Source organism: Salvelinus namaycush, chromosome 1 (assembly GCF_016432855.1).
Source record: "Salvelinus namaycush isolate Seneca chromosome 1, SaNama_1.0, whole genome shotgun sequence".
Taxonomy (NCBI): domain Eukaryota; kingdom Metazoa; phylum Chordata; class Actinopteri; order Salmoniformes; family Salmonidae; genus Salvelinus; species Salvelinus namaycush.
In genome coordinates, this window is record NC_052307.1 from 56,315,775 (window position 1) to 56,341,291 (window position 25,517).

At 43.0% G+C, this 25,517-nt stretch overlaps 1 protein-coding gene across 1 annotated transcript; it reads right to left on the bottom strand.

Moving 5' to 3' along the window:
* Positions 1–1,800: 1,800 nt before the first annotated feature.
* On the bottom strand, positions 1,801–25,517 carry LOC120052260 (V-set and transmembrane domain-containing protein 2B-like). The gene is made up of 5 exons (XM_038999080.1): positions 25,445–25,517; positions 24,537–24,724; positions 23,653–23,682; positions 22,614–23,013; positions 1,801–1,889 (listed from the first exon to the last, which is right to left on the bottom strand). Exons 1-5 carry the CDS (start codon positions 25,515–25,517, stop codon positions 1,801–1,803), a joined length of 780 nt encoding a protein of 259 aa, XP_038855008.1.

The window sequence follows — 25,517 nt, forward strand, 5'->3', positions numbered from 1 at the left end:
CACTTGCAATGAGAATTCTGTTTGTGTTTATATCATGTCTGCTAGGCATCTATTGAGACCAAAGGACTGTCTGGAGCCAAACTAAAGTTCAAAGTGGATCCAGTCTTCCCATTCTCCACCAATATTAATGTGATAAACTGATAAACGATGAAAGATCTTGAAACAGACAACAAGAGGAGACTAGGTAGGGAATTTCCGTTGCTCTTCCCTGGGATGCACATTCGACTAATGAAATGAACTGTAGTGGCGTATCGTGCTCCTTTTTTTGGTTTGTTAGTTAGACATGCTTAAACGAGCAAGAATTCTTCCGCTGAATGTGTGCCTATCCTGCCGGAAAGACTACATCACAGCTCACTACTCCCAGGGGACTGCGTTGCGACCCTCAGTCTACAACGTGGGCGCTCAAGTGGTACCTTGCGTCTGCTTTGCCAGGATCAACAGCTGCTCAGCTGTCACATATCTCCCATGGATTCAATAGAGCTCAGACACTGGTTCTGCAACTGACTTTGGAGATACACTTGGACAGGGATGCACGCAGGCGCTTCATTAGACATTAGTGCGTGTGGCACTGGCAAGAAAGATCTGTCTGGACAGTGACCTACGTGCCTAATTCACCTCTAGTTCATGGAAAGATTAATCTCATGATATGGGTCAACCATATACTTTAGAGAGCACTAAGACATGGCTTCCTGTATGGTCAAAGAAAGCGTCATAGATTCAATGTTCACATATAACGCCTTTGATGTCAATTTTTATTTAAAAAAACAACAACTTTTATTTCAACTGGTGTTGGCAACATACCAATACGTTTTTTTTTTGATTTTATAAATGAATGTCTTACCTTTGACCACCATATCTTTAATAAAAATAAACATTATTGAAGGTGACTAACAACAACTATGGTAATGTGTGCCTTATTTAATCAAAATATATAAGGTCATATTTGTTTACATCATGAAACAACGCTTGAGAGAGAGAGAGAGAGAGAGAGAGTGAGATAGAGAGAGAGAGAGAGAGAGAGAGAGAGAGAGAGAGATATATATATATATAGAGAGAGAGAGAGAGAGAGAGAGAGAGAGAGAGAGAGAGAGAGAGAGAGAGAGAGAGAGAGAGAGAGATAGAGAGAGAGAGGCAACATAACTACTTAGACTCACAGTCTCCATGAATGAACCAAACATTAAAGAAAGCCCCATCTTTGATGTCTGTGAACAAACATAATGGGTTTCTGTTCAACAGCTCATGCAAATCAACTTGAACAAACATGAGGAGTGGATCTCTTTTAGAATACAAAAAATAAAAACAACCAAAAGCAGATATGATCAAAATAATTTCAAAATCCTGAAAAATGAATTCCAAATAAAATCCATAGAACTGAAAATATAATACAAATAGAAAATAAAACATAAAAACATATCCACCCGAAAATAAATAAGAACAGCCATGCATGAAGCACGGCAGATACTATTTGGAAACTGGATGCAGCGTTTAGTGGATGTCGGTTGTGTGTATGACACAGAGGTGAAGTTCCTATTCACATAGATTCCTTGTTTCATGCTTCTCATACAATCCATATGATTCCAGTTCTTAGACGTGTCCTCTATTAGTCCCAGTCAGAAGACCACCGTCTCCTCCTTTTCTTTCATTCAGTCCTTATGTCATCAGTCCGTTCTTCTCCTCTCATTGCCATTCGTTTCCTCATCCTCAGTGATGTGCCATAACGGTTTACATCTATATATATTTCCCTTTCGTTGTTTGGTACATAAAGTAAAAACCTTCGGGTCGTCGTTTGGTTGAAGTCTCTTACTGGGCAAACAGGGAGGGGAGGAGCTTATGCAGGATCAGGAGAGTGATGAAGAGGAACGGGTCAGTGGTGGTAATGGCTCCAGAACCTGGCCAGACAAAGAAAACCAGAGGGGGTAGAAAGGTCAGTGGAAATGTCTCTGTGCTTCAAATCAAACCTGCACACAGAAACTGAGGAGAGATACAGTGTTAAGACAGTACCATGGATGCCTGGCTGTGGTGAATGGGAACAATGGGGGATCCTCCAGAATAAAGGAAGATCACAGTAGCTCATGATAGCTATTAACTCCCTGCCAGGAGTAGAATTCTGTATTACCTGGGCCATATTTCACACAATTATGGCTGACAAAATGTCAGTCGCAGAAAATCTCAAATCGACTTTTGTTCACGCTTCTGCTGCCACTTGCAGATAAAGGTGAGATAGAGGTGAGAGTTTCATCCACATTGCCTGGCTACCTTTGAGTAGATGAAATGGCGGCATCTATTTATGCTGATGGTTTTGTACAGGAAAGGTGGGAGACATCCCGGGGTAGAACCTGGCTATGAGGAATAGTCACCCTTGGATATAGCTCCTTATCCCTGTTTGACACGTTTCATTTCCTGTTTGAGCAGTAGAGCAACTGCTGGCTAAAAGCTGTTTCATTACGACACACGCACACTCTCTCACACGAGCACACATGCTCGTTTACACACACATGTGCATAAATGGACACGCACGGTTGCCCGAAAAACAGACACCGAACAAACAAAAATCAGCCCAGATGGATTTTTCAGATCACACACACACACACACACAGAAACAAGCGTAATGAGTCAATGTTTAACTAGGCTGGAGTTTCTGTGACAGATACAGTGTGAAACAGCAGTCTGTTTTACCATTCTCGTGTCTTCCCCGGGCCATGCCCCACTACACATCCACACACCAACGTTTCCATCATCCCCCAGCCCAAAGACACAGCATCAACTCAAAGACATGAACTCTACCACACGCAAACAGGGCAATACACGTGCTTAACAGTGACTTACAAGACTCACCCGGAGCCAGGCCAGCTGTCTTAATCCCAAACAGAACTGCAGTGTATTCAGGACAAAATGGCGTGAGTGAGAAAGCGTTAGACCAAATGTCTTTCTCCGTACTGCGCTGATTTGTTGATTTGCTGATTGGCTCTAATCTTCGCATCAATTCCCCTTGTCTCTCCCTCATTCCACTTCTATAGTTTCAATCTCTCATGTCCCTCCAGCCGCTCTCTGTTTATGTCTCTGGCTCTGTACCTCTTTGTAAACTGTATCTGTTCTTTTGTGTCCCACCCCCATTTTATTTTTGCCACATTTCTCTTTCTTTGCCCTTTAAAATCTCTCTCTGTCCGATCTGCACTCTCTCTGTCTTCCATGGTCATTGAGTAGATTGGCTGTAGAGTGATGGACAGCATCTGGACAGGGCATCTTATCTGACCCTCCTCACCAAGGATACAAATGACAGGTGTTTATTTGAGGCTATCTGGAGACAGCCGGCTCTGACGACCCCTGTCAGTCACCCTTCCCCCCGTGACGCACCCCACCTCACCTTTAACTACATTAAACCAATTGGTTCACCCTGTGTCATCTATGGTAATCTTTATCAGACACTCTCCTACTCAGACAGTTAAAGTATGTGTTCATTGTAGATGGAATGCAGGTAAAGTTATGTTAAATACAAAGGTCGAACAAAAGCCATGAAAATAACAAAATGAATAAACCCACACGAATCAGCTAAAACCTGAGAACTTCTCCTAGGACCATTGTAGCCATAATCACTCCACACGTTAACACAGCAGTCATCAAAGATGTAACACAAAGGCATTACTCAATCCACACTAATCCCCCTCCTGTAAGCACTACATAAGAGAATAGAGACACCAGGGATTGTAGCATCCTCTCTTTCACGGAAACATGGCTCTCTCGGGATATGCTGTCGGAGTCGATACAGCCACCTGGATTCTCAGTGCATCACGCCGACAGGAATAAACATCTCTCCGGGAAGAAGAATGGCGGGGATATATGTTTCATGATTAACGACTCATGGTGTAATTGTAACAACATACAGGAACTCAAGTCCTTTTGATCACCTGACCTAGAATTCCTCACAATCAAATGCCAACTGTATTATCTCCCAAGAGAATTCTCTTCGTTATTGTCACAGCCGTGTATATCCCCACTCAAGCCGATACCACGACGGCCCTCAAGGAACTTCACTGAACTTTGTGCAAACTGGAAACCATATATCCTGAGGCTGCATTTATTGTAGCTGGGGATTTTAACAAAGCAACTTTGAGAAAAAGGCTACCTAAATTCTATCAGCATTTCGACTGTAGCACTCGCGCTGGAAAAACACTGGACCATTGTTACTCTAACTTCCGCGATGCATACAAGGCCCTCCTCCACCCTCCTTTTGGCAAATCTGACCATGACTCCATTTTGCTCATCCCTTCCTATAGGCAGAAACTCAAACAGGAAGTACCCGTGCTAAGACTATTCAATGCTTTTCTGACCAATTGGAATCCACGCATCAAGATTGTTTTGATCATTGGGATATGTCCCGGGTAGCCTCAGAGAACAATATGACGTATACACTGATTCGGTGAGTGAGTTTCTAGGGAAGTGTATAGGAGATGTTGTACCCACTGTGACTATTAAAACCTAACCTAACCAGAAACCGTGGATAGATGGCAGCATTCGCGCATAACTGAGAGCGCGTACCACTGCATTTAACCATGGCAAGGCGGCTGGGAATATGGCAGAATACAAACAGAGTAGGCAATCCCTCCGCAAGGAAATAAAACAAGCAACATTTCAGTATAGAGACAAAGTGCAATTCAACGGTTCAGACACGAGACGTATGTGGCAGGGTCTACAGATAATCACGGACTACAAAAGGAAAACCAGCCACATCGCGGACACTGACGTCTTGCTTCCAGACAAACTAATCACCTTTTTTGCCCGCTTTGAGGATAATACAGTACCACCGACGCGGCCCGCTACCAAGGACTGTGGGCTCTCCTTCTCCGTGGCTGACGTGAGTAAGACATTTAAACGTGTTATCCCTCGCAAGGCTGCCAGCCCAGACGACATCCCTAGACGCGTCCTCAGAGCATGCGCAGACAAGCTGGCTGGTGTGTTTACGGACATATTGAATCTCTCCCTATCCCAGTCTGGGGTCCACACATGCTTCAAGATGGCTACCATTGTTCCTGTACCCAAGAATGCAAAGATTACTGAACTAAATGACTATCACCCCGTAGCACTCCTGTCATCATGTAGTGCTTTGAGAGACTAGTCAAGGATCATATAACCTTCACCTTACCTGTCACTCTAGACCAACTTCAATTTGCTTACCACCCCAATAGGTCCACAGACGATGCAATCGCCATCACACTGCACACTGCCTTATCCCATCTGGACAACAGGAATACCTACGTATGTTAGAACGCTGTTCATTGACTATAGCTCAGCATTCAACACCATAGTACCCTCCAAGCTCATCGTTAAGCTTGAGGCCCTGGGTCTCAACCTGTGCAATTGGGTCCTGGACTTCCTGACGGGCCGCCCCCAGGTGGTGAAGGTAGGAAACAACATCTCCACTTCGCTGATCCTCAACACTGGGGACCCACAAGGGTGCATGCTCAGCCCCCTCCTGTTCTCCCTGTTCACCCATGACTGCGTGGCCATGCACGCCTCCAACTCAATCGTCAAGTTTGCAGACGATATAACAGTATTAGGCTTGATTACCAACAACGACGAGACAGCTTACAGGGAGGAGGTGAGGGCTCTCGGAGTGTGGTGTCAGAAAAATAACCTCTCACTCAACTTCAACAACACAAAGGACATGATCGTGGACATCAGGAAACAGCAGAGGGAGCACCCCCCTATCCACATCGACTGAACAGCAGTGGAGAAGGTGGAAAGTTTTAAGTTCCTCGGCATACAAATCACTGACAAACTGAAATGGTCCACCCACACAGACAGTGTGGTGAAGAAGGCGCAACAGCACCTCTTCAACCTCAGGTGGCTGAAAAAAATGTGGCTTGTCAACCAAAACCCTCACAAACTTTTACAGATGCACAATTGAGAGCATCCTGTTGGGCTCTATCACAGCCTGGTACGGCAACTGCACCTCCCTCAACCGCAAGGCTCTCCAGAGGGTGGTGCGGTCTGCACAACGCATCACCGGGGGCAAACTACCTGCCCTCCAGGATACCTATAGCACCCGAAGTCACAGGTAGGCCAAAACGATCATCAAGGACAACAACCACCCAAGCCGCTGCCTGTTCACCCTGCTACCACCCAGAAGGCGAGGTCTGTACAGGTGCATCAAAGCTGGGACCGAAAAACAGCTTCTATCTCAAGGCCATCAGACTGTTAAACAGCCATCACTAGCACAGAGAGGCTGCTGCTTACATACAGACTTTAAATTATTGGCCACTTTAATAAACGGAACACTAGTCACTTTAATAATGCCACTTTAATAATGTTTACATATCTTGCATTACTCATTTCATATGTATATACTGTATTGTATACTACAGTATCTATTACATCTTAGCCTATGCTGCTCTGACATTGCTCATCCATATATTTATATTTATATATTCTTATTCCATTCCTTTACTTATATTTGTGTGTATTAGGTATTTGTTGTGCAATTGTTAGATATTACTTGTTAGATATTACTGCACCGTCAGAACTGGAAGTACACGCATTTTGCTACACTCGCAAAAACATCTGCTAACCATGTGTATGTGACCAATACAATTTGATTTGATTTGATTTATTTGTTTACTCTCATAAAAGCAAACACTGCTCCAACTCCAAATTTACACAACACTCTTTTGGGATCTGTCTTGTTTATCTTTGAACCATGTTTTAGTACCAGTGGATATCTCTCTGTAGGAATGACATTGCTTTGCCTTGAGGTTCAGATGATTCTCCCCTGAGTTTTGAATCAATCAAAGCATACACTTAACCTCAGAACACAGTGTCTGTAAGATCATCTGTCTACTGCAGATAAATCATTTAGCCAATATTTTACATCCAATGGAAATGTAGGTTTGTGAGAGTAACCTCGACCTTTAAAAATACAATTAATTCAATAGTCTATTTAACTGCCGACAATCTGCTATACTTTATATAACCCGCCACGTTCAAATATTCGTAAACTAAAACCTGGACATTGGCATTGGGTTAAAAAGCCATCTGTGGTATATGAAGTGGGGGTGTTGAATGGGCCCAACACATTATTTGGAGATCACATTCCAGCTCATTGGGGCCAAAGGGAAGCAGAAACAATATACCTTTCATACAGTGTACAAAACTAGCTATGACTCAGCTACATGCTCTGTTCGAGCAATAATTACTGTCATTAGTACACCAGCGCTGTGAGGTTGGAAGGTCTCTCTCTCTCTCTCTCTCTCTCTCTCTCTCTCTCTCTCTCTCTCTCTCTCTCTCTCTCTCTCTCTCTCTCTCTCTCTCTCTCTCTCTCTCTCTCTCTCTCTCTCTCTCTCTCTCTCTCTCTCTCTCTCTCTCTCTCTCTCTCTCTCTCTCTCTCTCTCTCTCTCTCTCTCTCTCTCTCTCTCTCTCTCTCTCTCTCTCTCTCTCTCTCTCTCTCTCTCTCTCTCTCTCTCTCTCTCTCTCTCTCAAACATTAGCATACATTGACAATTTACCTAAAACAGAACCCCTTGGTTAGATACGAGTGTTTCTGTAGAGTAGCAGCTATACACTGTGTAGACCTGTAACTAATGACCGTTAGGATGACATCACTATTCTCAAAGGTTACGGTTGGCATCTGCTAGAAGGGGGATGATTAGGAATCGCATATGGGGGAGAACAAACAGAGAAAAAAAAGAGGGAACTATTGACAGGTGGTTGACTTTGTTCTATTCGTTTCATTGGACTGTACATACAAAGAAGGATTTTGTATGATATTTTCTCTGGTGTGTGCCTAAGTTTGTCATCATGGATACATACAGGTCAAAAATCAACGTTCTCTTTCGTTAGGGGGAGGTTGAACTCCAACAGGCTTCTTCGCCACAAGGAAACAAAACGCCTTGGAAGTTCAATAATACAAGCAAGCTGAGGGCGAGGCAAACAAGGCCTCCTCCATCACTTCACCCTCAGCTTGCAGTGCGCTATAGGTTTTTAACTCTGACTGCTTGGGGTAGCTGCAACACAGAGAACTGCTACAGAGATCTACCGTTATGGATAGCCAGCTACCATTGTTTCCTATATGTCATGTAGTGTCTTTCCTTATAGGTGAAAGTGACCACTCATTTAAGTGAGAACTCTCCACCTCTCTACCACTTATCCCACTGTCTCGTGGTTTTGGATGAGCTATAGGCAGCAACACAAAGGCCCAATAATAATAGAGTAATGTAAAGTCCCCATAACCGTCCAGCCGTCATCTGTCACAGAGATGACAAAAAGTATTTTGCCAGGCAAAAAACGAACGGAAGTCAATCAACACCACATTGGGAGAAGTAAAGTGCTTCCCGCACAGTCTGACAGTTACCTAACACTTGTCATAATTGTCCTTGGAGAGGAGACTGACAACTGAAAAACCACATCAGCCTGTTAACATGCAGACACACACAGTGGCCATTACCTCAGACGAATGTACTCTCTCACATTGCTACCTCCCTCGCCAAGTCTTCACAAATGGACAGGAAAATCAGCCATGTCCAATATACAGTCTATAATATTTAAATGTATTTTAACCACATTTGATAGTATTGCAACTAATAGGCATGCATGGCATAAACACACACACAAACACACATAGGATGAGATAGACTGGGTGTTTAATAAGGGATTGAGACAGCTGTCCAGCCAGAGACAAGTACTCTTGGGTAGGTGTATTTGAGTGAGCTCTTGCATCACTACTGTCTGGCTGTCCTCTTGCTCTATGCCATCCTCCTCACCTCCTACCAAACAAGCTCACCTGCCAAGTCATTGCTCCCGAACTGCTGAGTGAACACAGTCAGTTTTTTATATTTTTTCATATCCTATTGCATAGTCAACTGCTCCTATTGCTCTCTCTCTCTCTCTCTCTCTCTCTCTCTCTCTCTCTCTCTCTCTCTCTCTCTCTCTCTCTCTCTCTCTCTCTCTCTCTCTCTCTCTCTCTCTCTCTCTCTCTCTCTCTCTCTCTCTCTCTCTCTCTCTCTCTCTCTCTCTCTCTCTCTCTCTCTCTCTCTCTCTCTCTCTCTCTCTCTCTCTCTCTCTCTCTCTCTCTCACCTCACTTTCATTGAGAATAATACTAACATCAACATTATTGAACTAACTCCCACAGTTACGGTTGAAGTCAGAGGTTTACATACACTTAGGTTGGAGTTATTGTACCTCGTTTTTCAACCACTCCACACATTTCTTGTTAACAAACTGTAGTAGTTCTGCATGACACAAGTAATTTTTCTAACAATTGTTTACAGACAGATTATTTCACTTATAACTCACTGTATCACAATTCCAATGGGTCAGAAGTTTACATACACTAAGTTGACTGTGCCTTTAAAAAGCTTGGACAATTCCAGAAAATGATGTCATGGCTTTAGAAACTTCTGATAGGCTTATTGACATCAATTGAGTCAATTGGAGGTGTACCTGTGGATGTATTTCAAGGCCGACCTTCAAACTCAGTGCCTCTTTGCTTGACATCATGGGAAAATCAAAAGAAATCAGCCAAGACCTCAGAAAAAAAATTGTAGACCTCCACATGTCTGGTTCATCCATGGGAGCAATTTCCAAATGCCTTAAGGTACCACATTCATCTGTACAAATAATAGTACGCAAGTATAAACACCATGGGACCACGCAGCCATCATACCGCTCAGGAAGGAGACGCGTTCTGTCTCCTAGAGATGAACATACTTTGGTGCGAAAAGTGCAAATCAATCCCAGAACAACAGCAAAGGATCTTGTGAAGATGCTGGAGGAAACAGGTACAAAGTATCTATATCCACAGTAAAACGAGTCCTATATCGACATAACCTGAAAGGCTGCTCAGCAAGGAAGAAGCCACTGCTCCAAAACTCCCATAAAAAAGCTAGACTATGGTTTGCAACTGCACATAGGGACAAAGATCGTACTTTTTGGAGTAATGTTCTCTGGTCTGATGAAACAAAAATAGAACTGTTTGGCCATAATGCCCATTGTTATGTTTGGAGGACAAAGGGGGAAGCTTGCAAGCTGAAGAACACCATCCCAACCATGAAGCATGGGGGTGGCAGCATCATGTTATGGGGGTGCTTTGCTGCAGGAGGGACTGGTGTACTTCACAAAATAGATGGCATCATGAGGGAGGAAAATTATGTGGATATATTGAAGCAATATCTCAAGACATCATTCAGGAAGTTAAAGCTTGGTCGCAAATGGGTCTTCCAAATGGACAATGACTCCAAGCATACTTCCAAAGTTGTGGCAAAATGGCTTAAGGACCACAAAGTCAAGGTATTGGAGTGGCCATCACAAAGCCCTGACCTCAATCCTATAGAAAAGAACTGAAAAAGCGTGTGCGAGCAAGGAGGCCTACAAACCTGACACGGTTACACCAGCTCTGTCAGGAGGAATGGGCCAAAATTCACCCAACTTATTGTGGGAAGCTTGTGGAAGGCTACCCTAAATGTTTGACCCAAGTTAAACAATTTAAAGGCAATGCTACCAAATACTAATTGAGTGTATGTAAACTTCTGACCCACTGGGAATGTGATGAAATAAATAAAAGCTGAAATAAATAATTCGCACTACTATTATTCTGATATTTCACATTCTTAAAATAAAGTGGTGATCCTAACTGACCTAAGACAAGGAATTTTTACTTGGATCAAATGTCAGGAATTGTGACAAACTGAGTTGAAATGTATTTGGCTAAGGTGTATGTAAACTTCCGACTTAAACTGTACATCCACAATGTGGAATATTTACACTAACTAAATGTTCCTTTTAATCACGCAGTCCGTAATCAATATAGATAGTCAATAAAATTCTAATTAGAATATTCCAGTGAATTAATTTGATGATTATTGTAATTGTAATTGGCTTTCAGATTGGCCTATATACAGGTTGATTTTGTGAAACAAGTGAGCCAAATTACTGAGATATGTAAAAAAATATATATTTCAGATTAATTTAAAGTAAGGGAAAACAGTATTGTATATTATGCTTGGGAGGTGCCGCAAACAAAGAAATGTGATGAGATTAAAATCTTTACAATAATATTCTGTTTCTAATGTCGAAAAATGCTGGGATTAGTAATTGTGATTCCATGGATGGTTGTATTCACCGTTTAAAGTTTCAACACGGTTCCATTTCACTGCTATGTAGTAGATTTTCTGGAGATTTTCTGGAACCTGGAGGAACATGCACATCTATGCAGTCTCCACACATTCCACTCTGAATTCATGATAGACAACCTCCATCCCCAAAGTGTTAGTTAGCCACTGATCCTCCATGGGACTATCTATCTGTGAAGCACTGGAGAATGGTGCACTGCAAGTTTATGTTACCCCAGCAAGGCCACCAAACCCCCAGATGAAAAATGAAAATGTGAGAGGCAATTTGAGACACCTGACAGTGTGCTGAGGGCCCGGCTTATCTGCCACATGCCCGTGACATTTCCCCTTTAATATTAATTGTTTCTGCCACTCAGACAGATGACATTGCAGAAAAGTGACAGATGCACGCATTTCCGAGAGGTGGGCAGATCGCATTTTTCCCCCTCAGCTGTCGTTATTGTGGTAGGAGAGGAGGGGGCCAATCTTTCAAATATGCCAGGGTGCTTTTTAACCTTCACAATCTGTTGACAAATATGTTGAGGGGTTCACTTAAAGCAATACAAAAAAGCCAAGACAAATTCTGTATCCCCCCCGTCAATGTAAAAGTGTCAGGGAGGCACTTTTACATGGATTTATTTACTGTATTTGATTTAGTCTGACAGAGATACATGATGAGAGACAGAGAAGCAAATACTGACCAGCCAATTTGAAGGAATATAGCAGCCATGAGCAAACAGTAAAATATGAAAAATAATATCCATCAGATTCTCCTAAATAAACAGGTGAGGTTGCCCTGCTCTGTCCTGGACAATCATGTTTAGACAACAAGCCCAGAGGTCAGTCTTTTTCGATACTAAATCAGTATTTAGAACTGAAGCACACAAGTAGTACTACTCAGTATGAGGCATATACGAATGTTGGTCAGTCAATCCAATTGCCCTGACAATGGCTGCCTGACCTTAGCTCGTTGTGTAAGCAAAGCAGAGCACAATTGTATTCAAGTCTACCAATCAAACAGTGAAAAGGATTCTGATTTTAGAATTAGGGCCTAGGGGTAATATTGAAAATCGATGACATTAGACTATTTGGACATTTAGGTTAATGAGAGAGAGAGAGAGAGCGAGAGAGAGAGAGCGAGAGGGAGAGCGAGAGAGAGAGAGCGAGAGAGAGAGAGAGAGAGAGCGAGAGAGAGAGAGAGAGAGAGAGAACGTGGAGAGTCAGTGAACTGGCAGTGGTATTGTTTGATTTTCTTGCCAAATGGCCGCCTCCGTCTCGCTTCGCTAAGGACAGGGCTGGCCGAGCATGCTGATTCCACAGTGCCAGTTCCTAGGAGAGGGCATTTAACGTGCTCCAGGCTATTCTCACGTCCACAGTACATGTCCAGGATGGCAGCATCAGTGTTATGAACAGTCCAACACGAGGAGGACTAACAGCATGGTGCCATTCTATTAGCTTGGTGTTTTTTGCATGATTACCCCTCGGTTGGCAGTTAGCTTCATTCAGAAAGTAAGGGATTCGACTCACATAGAAAAGACCAAATGGATCCCTGGCCTCTGGATGAGAGAGTCTGCTGAATGACTCACATGTAGAAGTAAATGTATGCTCCGATTACTAACTTGCACAACTCTGTTCGTTACATTTTCAATGGAACCCAAGGCTCTGTAGATGGCATTGGCATCAAGCATACATTTAGATATATGAGTTGTTGGGTGACATTACTGAATCATAAGTCTGGACTAGATGTGAAAGCAGAGGTGAAGCACTGCACTCAAGGACACAGGTAGAGTTGTAAAACTGTAGAAATGTTTCCTCTGGAGTCATCTCCTCCAGTCATGGCCCACCAGCTTTCCTCCTCTGCCCTGAAGACAAAGCCACAGCGAGGAGAGAACAGCCATCCCGACTAGCCACAACATACGTTGAGCAGGCACAACACTGAGTAAGATAGACACAATAGGGAAGGAACAGAGAATGGAACTCCCCACCATGTCTCCTCCAAGGGCCTCTAAGGTCTTTCTAAAAACCCTTGAGGACCCCCAAGTAAAGAGGTCACAACCCTGGCAACAGCCTATCATTAGAGGAGGGGCCTTTTCTACATTACCCTGCAAACCACCAACGCACTGACAGCAACAGCCATGAAAGTGGAGGAGAAGTCTGGAGACATGCTTCCAGCCAGAGAAATGAACATGGTCTCCCTGGCTGCTTTCACATCATGTCTGTACACACACGCAGGCACAATCAAAACATACATCAGCACACAGCTACATGATAATGCACATAAACAGACAAGTGTGATCCCACATACTGAGAAATATAAGTATCCACCTTCCCTATCCCCAGCCAGACATGTCTCCCTTGCTGCACCACCACTGCGTCAGCAGCTGTAAGTCTGATATGGCAGAACGGCGAATGAAACCCTCCTGCGGAGTCTGTGAAATTTAATTATTCAGCAGTATGCTTCATCGATCAGTAGCGAGTCTGGCGTGTGAGATAACCCCTCTGCTCGCTCTCTCCAAAGGATACATTAAGGCGCTCTCACGTTATAATGTGGAGATCATGAGGAGACATATCCATTGTGAATCATATCTTCATCATTTCTTTCTCTGTATGGTGGACACTATGAAGGCAAGAACATGTCCCTCTCCTCAGTGGGTAATCATAAGTATTCACCCCCCGTTGGATTTTCCACATTTTGTTGCATTACATAGTGTGAATGAAATGGATTTAATTGTGATTTTTTTGGGTCATCGAGCAAGACAAAATATTCCAATATCAATGTGAAAGAAAAATTCTAAACATTTTTTTAAATGAAAAATAAATAACTAATTTACCTTGATTAGATAAGTATTCACCCCTGAGTCTGATAAATCCAATACATACATGTTAGAAACACTTTCTGCAGCGGTTACAGCTGTGAATCTTTCTGGGTAAGTCTCTAAGAGCTTTCCACAGATGGATTGTGCGATATTTTCCCATTATTCTTTTAAAAATTCTTCAAGCTCTGTCAAGGTGTTGGGGATCATGGCGAGACAGCAATTTTCAAGTCTTGTCATAGATCTCAAGCAGATTTAAGTCAAAACTGTAACTTGGCCACTCAGGAACATGCACTGTCTTCTTGGTAAGCAACTCCAGTGTAAATTTGGCCTTGTGCTGTAAACTCAGCAAAAAAAGAAACGTCCCTTTTCAGGACCCTGTCTTTCAAAGATAATTTGTAAAAATCCAAATAACTTCACAGATCTTCATTGTAAACGGTTTAAACACTGTTTCCCATGCTTGTTCAATGAACCATAAACAATTAATGAACATGCACCTGTGGAACGGTCGTTAAGACACTAACAGCTTACAGATGGTAGTCAATTAAGGTCACAGTTATGGAAACTTAGGACACTGGACACAGGCCTCTCTACTGACTCTGAAAAATACCAAAAGAAAGATGCTCAGGGTCCCTGCTCATCTGTGTGAACGTGCCTTAGGCATGATGCAAGGAAGCAAGAGGACTGCAGATGTGGCCAGGACAATAAAGTGCAATGTCCATACTGTGAGACTCCTAAGACAGCACTACAGGGAGACAGGACGGACAGCTGATCGTCCTCGCAGTGGCAGACCACGTGTAACAACATCTGCACAGGATCGGTACCTCCGAACATCACACCTGCGGGACAGGTACAGGATGGCAACAACAACTGCCCGAGTTACACCAGGAATGCACAATCCTTCCATCAGTGCTCAGACTGTCCGCAATAGGCTGAAAGAGGCTGGACTGAGGGCTTGTAGGCCTGTTGTAAGGTAAGTCGTCACCAGACATCACCGGCAACAACATCGCCTATGGGCACAAACCCACCGTCGCTGGACCAGACAGAACTGGCAAAAAGTGCTCTTCATTGACGAGTCGCGGTTTTGTCTCACCAGAGGTGATGGTCGGATTTGCATTTATCTTCGAAGGAATGAGCGTTATACCTGTACTCTGGAGCGGGATCGATTTGGAGGTGGAGGGTCCATCATGGTCTGGGGCGGTGTGTCACAGCATCATCGGACTGAGCTTGTTGTCATTGCATGCAATCTCAATGCTGTGCATTACAGGGAAGACATCCTCCTCCCTCATGTGGTACCCTTCCTGTAATGACCCTCCAGCATGACAATGCCACCAGCCATACTGATCGTTCTGTGTGTGATTTCCTGCAAGACAGGAATGTCAGTGTTCTGCCATGACCAGCGAATAGCCCGGATCTCAATCCTATTGAGCACGTCTGGGACCTGTTGGATCGGAGGGTGAGGGCTAGGGCCATTCCCCCCAGAAATGTCCGGGAACTTGCAGGTGCCTTGGTGGAAGAGTGATGTAACATCTCACATAAAATCTTGTGCAGTCCATGAGGAGGAGATGCACTGCAATACTTAATGCAGCTGGTGGCCACACCAGATACTGTTACTTTTGATTTTGACATCCCCTTTGTTCAGGGACACATTATTCCATTTCTGTCAGTCACATGTCTGTGGTATTGTTCAGTTTATGTCTCAGTTGTTGAATCTTGTTATGTTCATACAAATATTTACACATGTTAAGTTTGCTGAAAATAAACACAGTTGACAGTGAGGACGTTTCTTTTTTTGCTGAGTTTATGCTATTGTCCTGCTGAAACGTGAGTTTTTCTCCCAGTGTATGGTGTAAAGCAGACTGAAGCAGGTTTTCCTCTAGTATTGTGCCTGTGCTTAGCTCCATCCCGTTTATTTTTATCCTGAAATACTCTCCAATCTTTGCTGATTTCAAGCATACCCATACCATGATGCAGCCACCACCATGCTTGAAAATAATGAGGCAGTTACTCAGTGATGTGTTGTGAAGGATTTGCCCCAAACATAAGTCTTTGCATTTAGGCCAAAAAGTATTTTTCTTTGCTGTGTTTTTTTCTCCCAGTATTACTTTAGTGCCTTTTTGCATACAGGATGCATGTTTTGGAATATGTTTCTATATATATATATATATATATATATATATATATATATATATATATATATATATATATATATATATATACAGTGCCAGTCAAAAGTTTGGACACACCTACTCATTCAAGGGTTTTTCTTTATTTTTACATTTTTCTACATTGTAAAATAATAGTGAAGACATCAAAACTATGAAATAACACATATGGAATCATGTATAAACCAAAAAGTGTTAAACGAATCAAATCGTATTTTATCTTTTAGATTCTTCAAAGTAGCCACCCTTTACCTGGGGCGGCAGGTAGCCGAGTGTTTAGAGCATTGGGCCAATAACCGAAAGGTTGCTGGATCGAATCCCTGAGCTGACTAGGTAAAAATCTGTCACTCTGCCCCTGAACAAGGCAGTTAACCCACTGTTCCCCGGTAGGCTGTCATTGTAAATAAGAACTTGTTCTAAACTGGCTTGCCTAGTTAAATAAATGGTAAACATTTTTTTACATATCTTGATGACAGTTTTGCACACTCTTTCCATCAACAAGCTTCATGAGGTAGTCACCCGGAATGCATTTCAATTAACAGGTGTGCCTTGTTAAAAGTTAATTTGTGGAATTTCTTTCCTTTTTAATGCATTTGAGCCAATCAGTTGTGTTGTGACAAGGTAGGGGTGGTATACATAAAATAGCCCTATTTGGTAAACACCAAGTCCATATCATGGCAAGAACAGCTCAAATAAGCAAAGAGACAGTCCATCATTACTTTAAGACATGAAGGTCAGTCAATTTGGAAAATGTCAAGAACTTTTAAAGTTTCTCCAAGTGCAGTCGCAAAAACCATGAAGCGCTATGATGAAACTGCCTCTCATGAGGACCGCCACAGGAAAGGAAGACCCAGAGTTACCACTGCTGCAGAGGATAAGTTCATTAGAGTTAACTGCACCTCAGATTGCAGCCCAAATATATTCTACAATAACAGACACATCTCAACATCAACTGTTCAGATGGGACTGCGTGAATCAGGCCTTCATGGGCGAATTGCTACAAAGAAACCACTACTAAACACCAATAAGAAGAAGAGACTTACTTGGGCCAAGAAACATGAGCAATGGCCATTAGACTGGTGGAAATCTGTCCTTTGGTCTGATGAGTCCAATTTTTTTATTTTTGGTTCGAACCGTCGTGTCTTTGTGAGACGCAGAGTAGGTGAACGGATTATCTCTGCATGTGTGGTTCCCACAGTGAAGCATGGAGGATTAGGTGTGATGGTGTGGGAGTGCTTTGCTGGTGACACTGTCAGTGATTTATTTTGAATTCAAGGCAATCTTAACCAGCATGGCTACCACAGCATTCTGCAGCGAATAACCATCCCATCTGGTTTGCACTTAGTGGGACTATCATTTGTTTTTCAACAGGACAATGACCCAAAACACCTCCAGGCTGTGTAAGGGCTATTTGACCAAGAAGGAGACTGATGGAGGGCTGCATCAGATGACCTGGCCTCCACAATCACCCAACCGCAACCCAATTGAGATGGTTTGGGATGAGTTGGACAGCAGAGTGAAGGAAAAGCAGCCAACAAGCGATCCGCATATGTGGGAACTCCTTCAAGACGGTTTGAAAAGCATTCCAGGTGAAGCTGGTTGAGAAAATGTCAAGAGTGTTCAAATCTGTCATCAAGGCAAAGGGTGGCTACTTTGAAGAATCTCAAATGTAGCATATATTTTGATTTGTTTAACACCTTTTTGCTTACTACATGATTCCATGTGTTATTTAATAGTTTTGATGTCTTCACTATTATTCTACAATGTCAGTTGTCAGTTAGGTCAGTTAGGATCACCACTTTATTTTAAGACTGTGAAATGTCAGAATAATAGTAGAGAGAATGATTTATTTCAGCTTTTATTTCTTTCATCACATTCCCAGTGGGTCAGAAGTTTACATATACTCAATCAGTATTTGGTAGCATTGCCTTTAAATTGTTTAACTTGGGTCAAACGTTTAGGGTAGCCTTCCACAAGCTTCCCACAATAAGTTGGGTGAATTTTGGCACCTTCCTCCTGACAGATTTGGTGTAACCGAGTCAGGTTTTTAGGCCTCCTTGCTCGCACACGCTTTTTCAGTTCTGCCCACAAATTTTCTATAGGTTTGAGGTCAAGGCTTTGTGATGGCCCCTCCAATACCTTGACTGTGTTGTCCTTAAGACATTTTGTCACAACTTTGGAAGTATGCTTGGGGTCATTGTCCATTTGGAAGGCCCATTTGCGACCAAACTTTAACTTTCTGACTTATGTCTTGAGATGTTGCTTCAATATGTCCACATAATTATCTTTCCTCATGATGCCATCTATTTTGTGAATTGCACCAGTCCCTCCTGCAGCAAAGCACCCCCACAACATGATGCTGCCACCCCCGTGCTTCACGGTTAGGATGGTGTTCTTCGGCTTGCAAGCTTCCCCATTTTTCCTCCAAACATAACAATGGTCATTATGGCCAAACAGTTCTATTTTTGTTTCATCAGACCAGAAGACATTACTCCAAAAAGTACGATCTTTGTCCTCATGTGCAGTTGCAAACCGTAATCTGGCTTTTTTGGAGCAGTGGCTTCTTCCTTGCTGAGCAGCCTTTCAGGTTATGTAGATATAGGACTCATTTACTGTGGATATAGATACTTTTGTACCTGTTTCCTCCAGCATCTTCACAAGGTCTTTTGCTGTTGTTCTGGGATTGATTTGCACTTTTCGCACCAAAGTACGTTCATCTCTAGGAGACAGAACGCGTCTCCTTCCTGAGCGGTATGACGGCTGCGTGGTCCCATGTTGTTTATACTTGCGTACTATTGTTTGTACAGATGAACGTGGTACCTTCAGGCATTTGGAAATTGCTCCCAAGGATGAACCAGACATGTAGAGGTCTACAATTTTCTTCTGAGGTCTTGGCTGATTTCTTTTGATTTTCCCATGATGTCAAGCAAAGAGGCACAGAGTTTGAAGGTAGGCCTTGAAATACACTGCTCAAAAAAATAAAGGGAACACTTAAACAACACAATGTAACTCCAAGTGAATCACACTTCTGTGAAATCAAACTGTCCACTTAGGAAGCAACACTGATTGACAATAAATTTCACATGCTGTTGGGCAAATGGAATAGACAAAAGGTGGAAATTATAGGCAATTAGCAAGACACCCCCAAAAAAGGAGTGATTCTGCAGGTGGTGACCACAGACCACTTCTCAGTTCCTATGCTTCCTGGCTGATGTTTTGGTCACTTTTGAATGCTGGCGGTGCTCTCACTCTAGTGGTAGCATGAGACGGAGTCTACAACCCACACAAGTGGCTCAGGTAGTGCAGTTCATCCAGGATGGCACATCAATGCGAGCTGTGGCAAAAAGGTTTGCTGTGTCTGTCAGCGTAGTGTCCAGAGCATGGAGGCGCTACCAGGAGACAGGCCAGTACATCAGGAGACGTGGAGGAGGCCGTAGGAGGGCAACAACCCAGCAGCAGGACCGCTACCTCCGCCTTTGTGCATCAGCCAGGAAGCATAGGAACTGAGAAGTGGTCTGTGGTCACCACCTGCAGAATCACTCCTTTTTTGGGGGTGTCTTGCTAATTGCCTATAATTTCCACCTTTTGTCTATTCCATTTGCACAACAGCATGTGAAATTTATTGTCAATCAGTGTTGCTTCCTAAGTGGACAGTTTGATTTCACAGAAGTGTGATTGACTTGGAGTTACATTGTGTTGTTTAAGTGTTCCCTTTATTTTTTTGAGCAGTGTACATCCACAGGTACACCTCCAATTGACTCAAATGATGTCAACTGGCGTATCAGAAGCTTCTAAAGCCATGACATAATTTTCTGGAATTTTCCAAGCTTTTTAAAGGCACAGTCAACTTAGTGTATGTAAACTTCTGACCCACTAGAATTGTAATACTGTGAATTCCTAGTGAAATAATCTGTCTGTAAACAATTGTTGGAAAACTTACTTGTGTCATGCACAAAGTAATGTCCTAACCGACTTGCCAAAACTATAGTTTGTTAACAAGAAACAAGATATATATATATATATATATATAATACATGATCAAAAGCTCTTCGAACATCTCATTCCAGAATCATAGGCATGAATTTGGAGTTGGTCCACCATTTGCTGCTGTAACAGCCTCCACTCTTCTGGGAAGCCTTTCCACTAGATGTTGGAAAATTGCTGTGAGGACTTTCTTCCATTCAGCCACAAGAGCATTAGTGAGGTCGGGCACTGATGTTGGGCGATTAGGCCTGGCTCGCAGTCGGCATTCCAATTCATCTCAAAGGTGTTTGATGGGGTTGAGGTCAGGGCTCTGTGCAGGCCAGTCAAGTTCTTCCACGCCGATCTAGACAAACTATTTCTGTATGGACCTTGCTTAGTGCACAGGGGCATTGTCATGCTGAAACAGGAAAGGACCTTACCCAAACTGTTGCCACAAAGTTGGAAGCACAGAATTGTCTAGAATGTCATTGTATGCTGTAGAATTAAGATTTCCCTTCACTGGAACTAAGGAGCCTAGCCCGAATCTGCTTGGCCATGGAATCCCATTTAATGAAGTTCCCAACGAACAGTTATTGTGCTGAAGTTGTTTCCGGAGGCAGTTTGGAACTTTGTAGTAATTGTTGCATACGAGGACAGACAATTTTTATTCACTACACGCTTCAGCACTCTGCGGTCCAGTTCTGTTAGCTTGTGTGGCCTACCACTTCACATCTGAGCCATTGTTGCTCCTAGACATTTCCACTTCACAATAACAGCACTTACAGCTCATCGGGCCAGCTCTAGCAGGGCCGAAATTTGACGAACTGACTAGTTGGAACGGTGCCACATTGAATCACTGTGATCTTCTGCCATGCCATTCTACTGCCAATGTTTGTCTATGGAGATTGCATGGCCGCGTGCTCGATTTTATACACCTGTCATCAACAGTTGTGGCTGAAATAACCGAATCCACTCATTTGAAGGGGTTTCCACATACTTTGTATATATACAGTATATGTAGTGCATTCGGGAAATTATTCAGACCCCTTCACTTTTTCCACATTTTATTACGTTACAGCCTTATTCTAAAATTGATTAAATTGTTTTTTTCACCCTCATCAGTCTACACACAATACCCCATAATGACAAAGCAAAAACTGTTTTTTAGAAATGTTGTTAATTTATAATACGTAAAATGTAATATCACATTTACTTAATTATTCAGACCCTTTGCTCAGTACTTTGTTGAAGCACATTTGGCAGCGATTACAGCCTCGAGTCTTCTTGGGTATGACGCTACAAGCTTGGCACATTTGTATTTGGGGAGTTTCTCACATTCTTCTTTGCAGATCCTCTCAAGCTCTGTCAGGTTGGATGGGGAGCGTCGCTCCACAGCTATTTTCAGGTCTCTCCAGAGATGTTCGCCAGGGTTCAAGTCCGGCCTCTGGCTGGGCCGCTCAAGGACATTCAAAGACTTGTCCCGAAGCCACTCCTGTGTTGTTTTGGCTGTGTGCTTAGGGTCATTGTCATGTTGGGAGGTGAACCTTTGCCCCAGTCTGAGGTCCTGAGCACTCTGGAGCAGGTTTTCATCAAGGAACTCTCTGTACTTTGCTCCGTTCATCTTTCCCTCAATCCTGACTAGTTTCCCGTCACAGCCATTGAATTCTGTAGCTGTTTGAAAAACACCAATGGCCTCATGGTGACATCACTGAGCAGTTTCCATCTTGTCCTGCAGCTTAGTTCAGAAGGACAACTGTCTTTGTTGTGTTTGGGTGGTTTAATACGTCATCCACAGCATCATTATTAACTTGACCATGCTTAAAGTGATATTCAATGTCTGATTTTTCATGGTCAACAATATACCAATCACTGCCCATTTTTACGAGTCTTTCGAAAGCTCCCTGGTCTTTGTAGTTGAATCTGTGGTTGAAATTCAATACTGAGGGACCTTGCAGATCATTTATGTATGGGGATCAGAGGAAGGGATAGTCATTCAAAAATCATGTCAAACCATATTATTTCACACAGAGTGAGTCGATGTAATTTATTATGTGATTTTGCCAAAAGAAAAGAGGTGAATACTTTTGAAACAACTGTATTTTAGTTATTTCATTTTGTAGGCCTATTAATTTGTTAACATTTGTAGAATATTCTTTTCACTTTGACATTATGGAGTATCTATGATACCCACTGTACATACACACCTTCCCTCACTCTCCATAGTCTGACTATAGGCATATATGTCCCAGCATGTATCATTTGTATTTATTTATTAAGGTATGATGAAAGAATCAATACCTCCCCTTAAGAAACACTGCCCTGTAAGCAATATAACTCCATGTAACAGGTGTTGTACTCTACAAGCATCATCAAATGTATTATTTGTAAATAACATTGAATTATTCAATGACAATGAAACTGTCAGTGTAATTTATCATTCACTTTAAAAAGGACAAATCACTGGTCAGAATGACATGCTACTGAGGGTCTGACTGGAGATTGAGGAGAAACACACACAAACTCCCGTATTCTCGCCCTATATCACTAGGTGTCACTGTTGCACTTCAACTTACCTGCTCCATGCTGCTGTCGGAGGATGGCCGCATTGCCGGGCCTCGGCGAAGCTGAGGACTTTGCTGCGGAGGCAGTGGTCGTCGTGCTGGCGGGAAGGGGGCCATGTCCCGCCGGAGGAGGCACACGAGGCTTTCCCTGACCCGGCTCAGAGGTAGCCCGCCCCCCTGCCACCGCGTCCTTGCTGTTCCTCAGTGGCCATCTATTCTGGATGTGGGACACGGCCTCCTCGGCCACCATGCCATCACGCGGACTCACCCGGAGGGTGGCTTGAACCTTGTATTCCTGAGTCTCGTCGGAGTACAAGTCGGAAACTCGGCACTCATACACCCCCTCGTCCTCCTTCCGCACCTTGGACAGACTAAGCCTGTGAGATATGGCGCTGCCCTGCACCCTCACAGTCTACAAAGAGAAACAGAAAAGGAGAAATTGCTACATGTACAATATAACCTGTTGGTTTCAACAAGAAATATGTCTATATCAAAGTAGACTAGGCCGGCCACTCATTAGACTACTGCCACATATGTATCACGTGATGAGGGCTTATGCGTTTGAAAGCCTAAAGGCCTATTATCCAAAAATGCTAAAACATTTGGAGATTTAACGCTGCCTGTTGTGTGGCAAGAGTCTGAATACATTTCAAAACAAGATTAGGCTATTTTTATATTCCAAAGGCGACATGCTAATGGTGAGCCAGCCAGGTTGGAGACAACTGTACAAAATGGAGTCCTAAGTCTAGAAAAAAAATGCCTGGAAAAATTCCCAGTTGCACCAAAGGCCTGGACAGTTACCTCCATAACTTGTGCTAAAACATTGGCCATCGGCCTTCATAGTGCCACTTGGCCATATCATGTGGCTAGCCTTGAATGACAAAATAAACATTTTATTGCTCAAATGCATTATGGCTCTTAACTGTGCAGCCATATCCAAATACAATAAAAAGCGAACATTTGAAGAAATCAGATAGATATCTCCACTATGATAAAGTTTTAGCGTGAATGCTTCAGCTGGACATGGTTAGTGACAAGAGGAAACACTTACGCTTATTTTTGTGGCATCCTTTTGAGTGACCTGAAACAAGAAATGTGTCGAAGTGTTATGGTCAGCCAGAGACACAAGACTGCATAATACTCTCTTTTATAGCAATTACACATTAGGATATGAGCCTCACCACAATGGAATTCCCTCTGTGCAGTTTTGAATCGCTTTCGACAGTGTAAAATTGTTTCTAAAACTGCGCGCATTAGAATCAGCACCATGGACAGCAACAGTTGCGCTGTCACCAAACTTGTCCCAAACAGCCTGCATTGACATCAGCACCATGGACAGCGACCGCTACATTAGCTCTCGAGCTGTCATAAATAGTCGGTTGTGTTTTCTAGTGCATGTTTAATGTGGTTAAATAACAGAGCAGAAACTACAGATGGGGTTGTTCTATGTCCCTGAGTCGATTGCAACAGAGGCGCAGAGGGCGTAATCATATCACAGTTATCCAACAGCATTATGGAATATTCCAACACGGGCATTTCCGTCGCATGCATGAGAACTCTCCCTGAACTGATTTTAAAAGCCAACAAGTACCATTTCTATCATTAGGTGTGTCGTCCCCCCTCCCGCCCACCCCAATACCCCCCCCCCCCCCCCCCCCAACCCTTCTTAATATAAATGGCCACACAGTGTTAATAATCTCCAGTATATCCACTCGCATGCTTTTAGTTGGCAACATGTTGTAATAAAGTCCATAAAATAAATAGCGATATATGTCGTACATATGGCGATGCCATCATGAAAAGACAGATTGCACACAGCCGTAGCTGTAAGTGTCAATCACTTTTGGTGCATCTTCGAACATTTAAACAGAGCCCCTCTCAGTAGCTGCCCGGGAGCAGCCCAACCTGCCCTCCCTGTCATGGGGACAGCTTTACCTTGGCTCTGTTCGCCGGAGCGCTTATTTGCAGTTCGTGTACATGTTCTTTAGGTGTTGTCTCCTTTAGGTACCACCACTGGATCTCAAGCGAGAAGGGCGATGATCCGATGGCCCGAAAGGCGCACGGCATCTCAACGTCTTCTCCCTCACTGACACTCACATCTTTGGGCACTTCAGTAAATGTAGCTACCATTGGGAAAAGACAACAGATATAATAGATTAAATGGTGGAATAACAAATTAACAAAGGTCTGAGATTACGTAGCCTCATGACAGACAACTGAAATGCGCTTTAGTGATATCCGTAACCAAATGTATCTTTATTCCGCAATACAATCACATTCAGGTTGCCATTCAATCTAAAATATCAGTTTATAATAGTTTAAGACTTAAAATAAACAATGAAGCAATGACGCAAAGGTAGCCTACACAACTAGGCATATTAGCGTTATGTGACCCGTGCACTGTGAATTGAAATGACCATGGCTTTTGATATAACCTGTAACACAATAAATACAAGTATTTGGTCACCATGACAATACTAATTATTGTTGCTTTACGTGTTTTGAGAGATCACGTTCATTTAGCATTAGGCTTAGCATAACTGGGGAAATGTGGACATGCATAACTACTGAAGCGCAGTCTTGACGTGCGTGCGTCTAATACTTTATTCCTATCAATCTATTCTCTCACCCATATATCATTTAATCGACAACGTCGATTGTTTTTTCTTATAACGATCAAGTTACTGCAGCAGAATAATGCGCTTGACTTCAAATAATGACCGGGTCCGGTCCATATCACAACAGCTTGAAATCAAAAATCTAACGACAGGGGCTGTTCGATTGACATCATTTGTGTTGACCATCAATAGCACGGCATGCTACGACTGACAAAGTTGACTTACCATTTACACAGAATAACAAGGGTGCATTAAGAAGGAAATAATAAAGGACGCCGTTGAGTCCCCGTTTTTCCAT

Excerpts from the sequence above, each read along its gene's own strand:
- LOC120052260 (XM_038999080.1), bottom strand. The coding sequence starts at position 25,517 with ATGGAAAAACGGGGACTCAACGGCGTCCTTTATTATTTCCTTCTTAAT. Across the intron at positions 24,725-25,444 it reads CTTGTTATTCTGTGTAAATG|CTACATTTACTGAAGTGCCC; the intron begins GTAAGTCAACTT and ends TCCCAATGGTAG. Across the intron at positions 1,890-22,613 it reads CCGACAGCAGCATGGAGCAG|GTTCTGGAGCCATTACCACC; the intron begins GTAAGTTGAAGT and ends TTGTCTGGCCAG.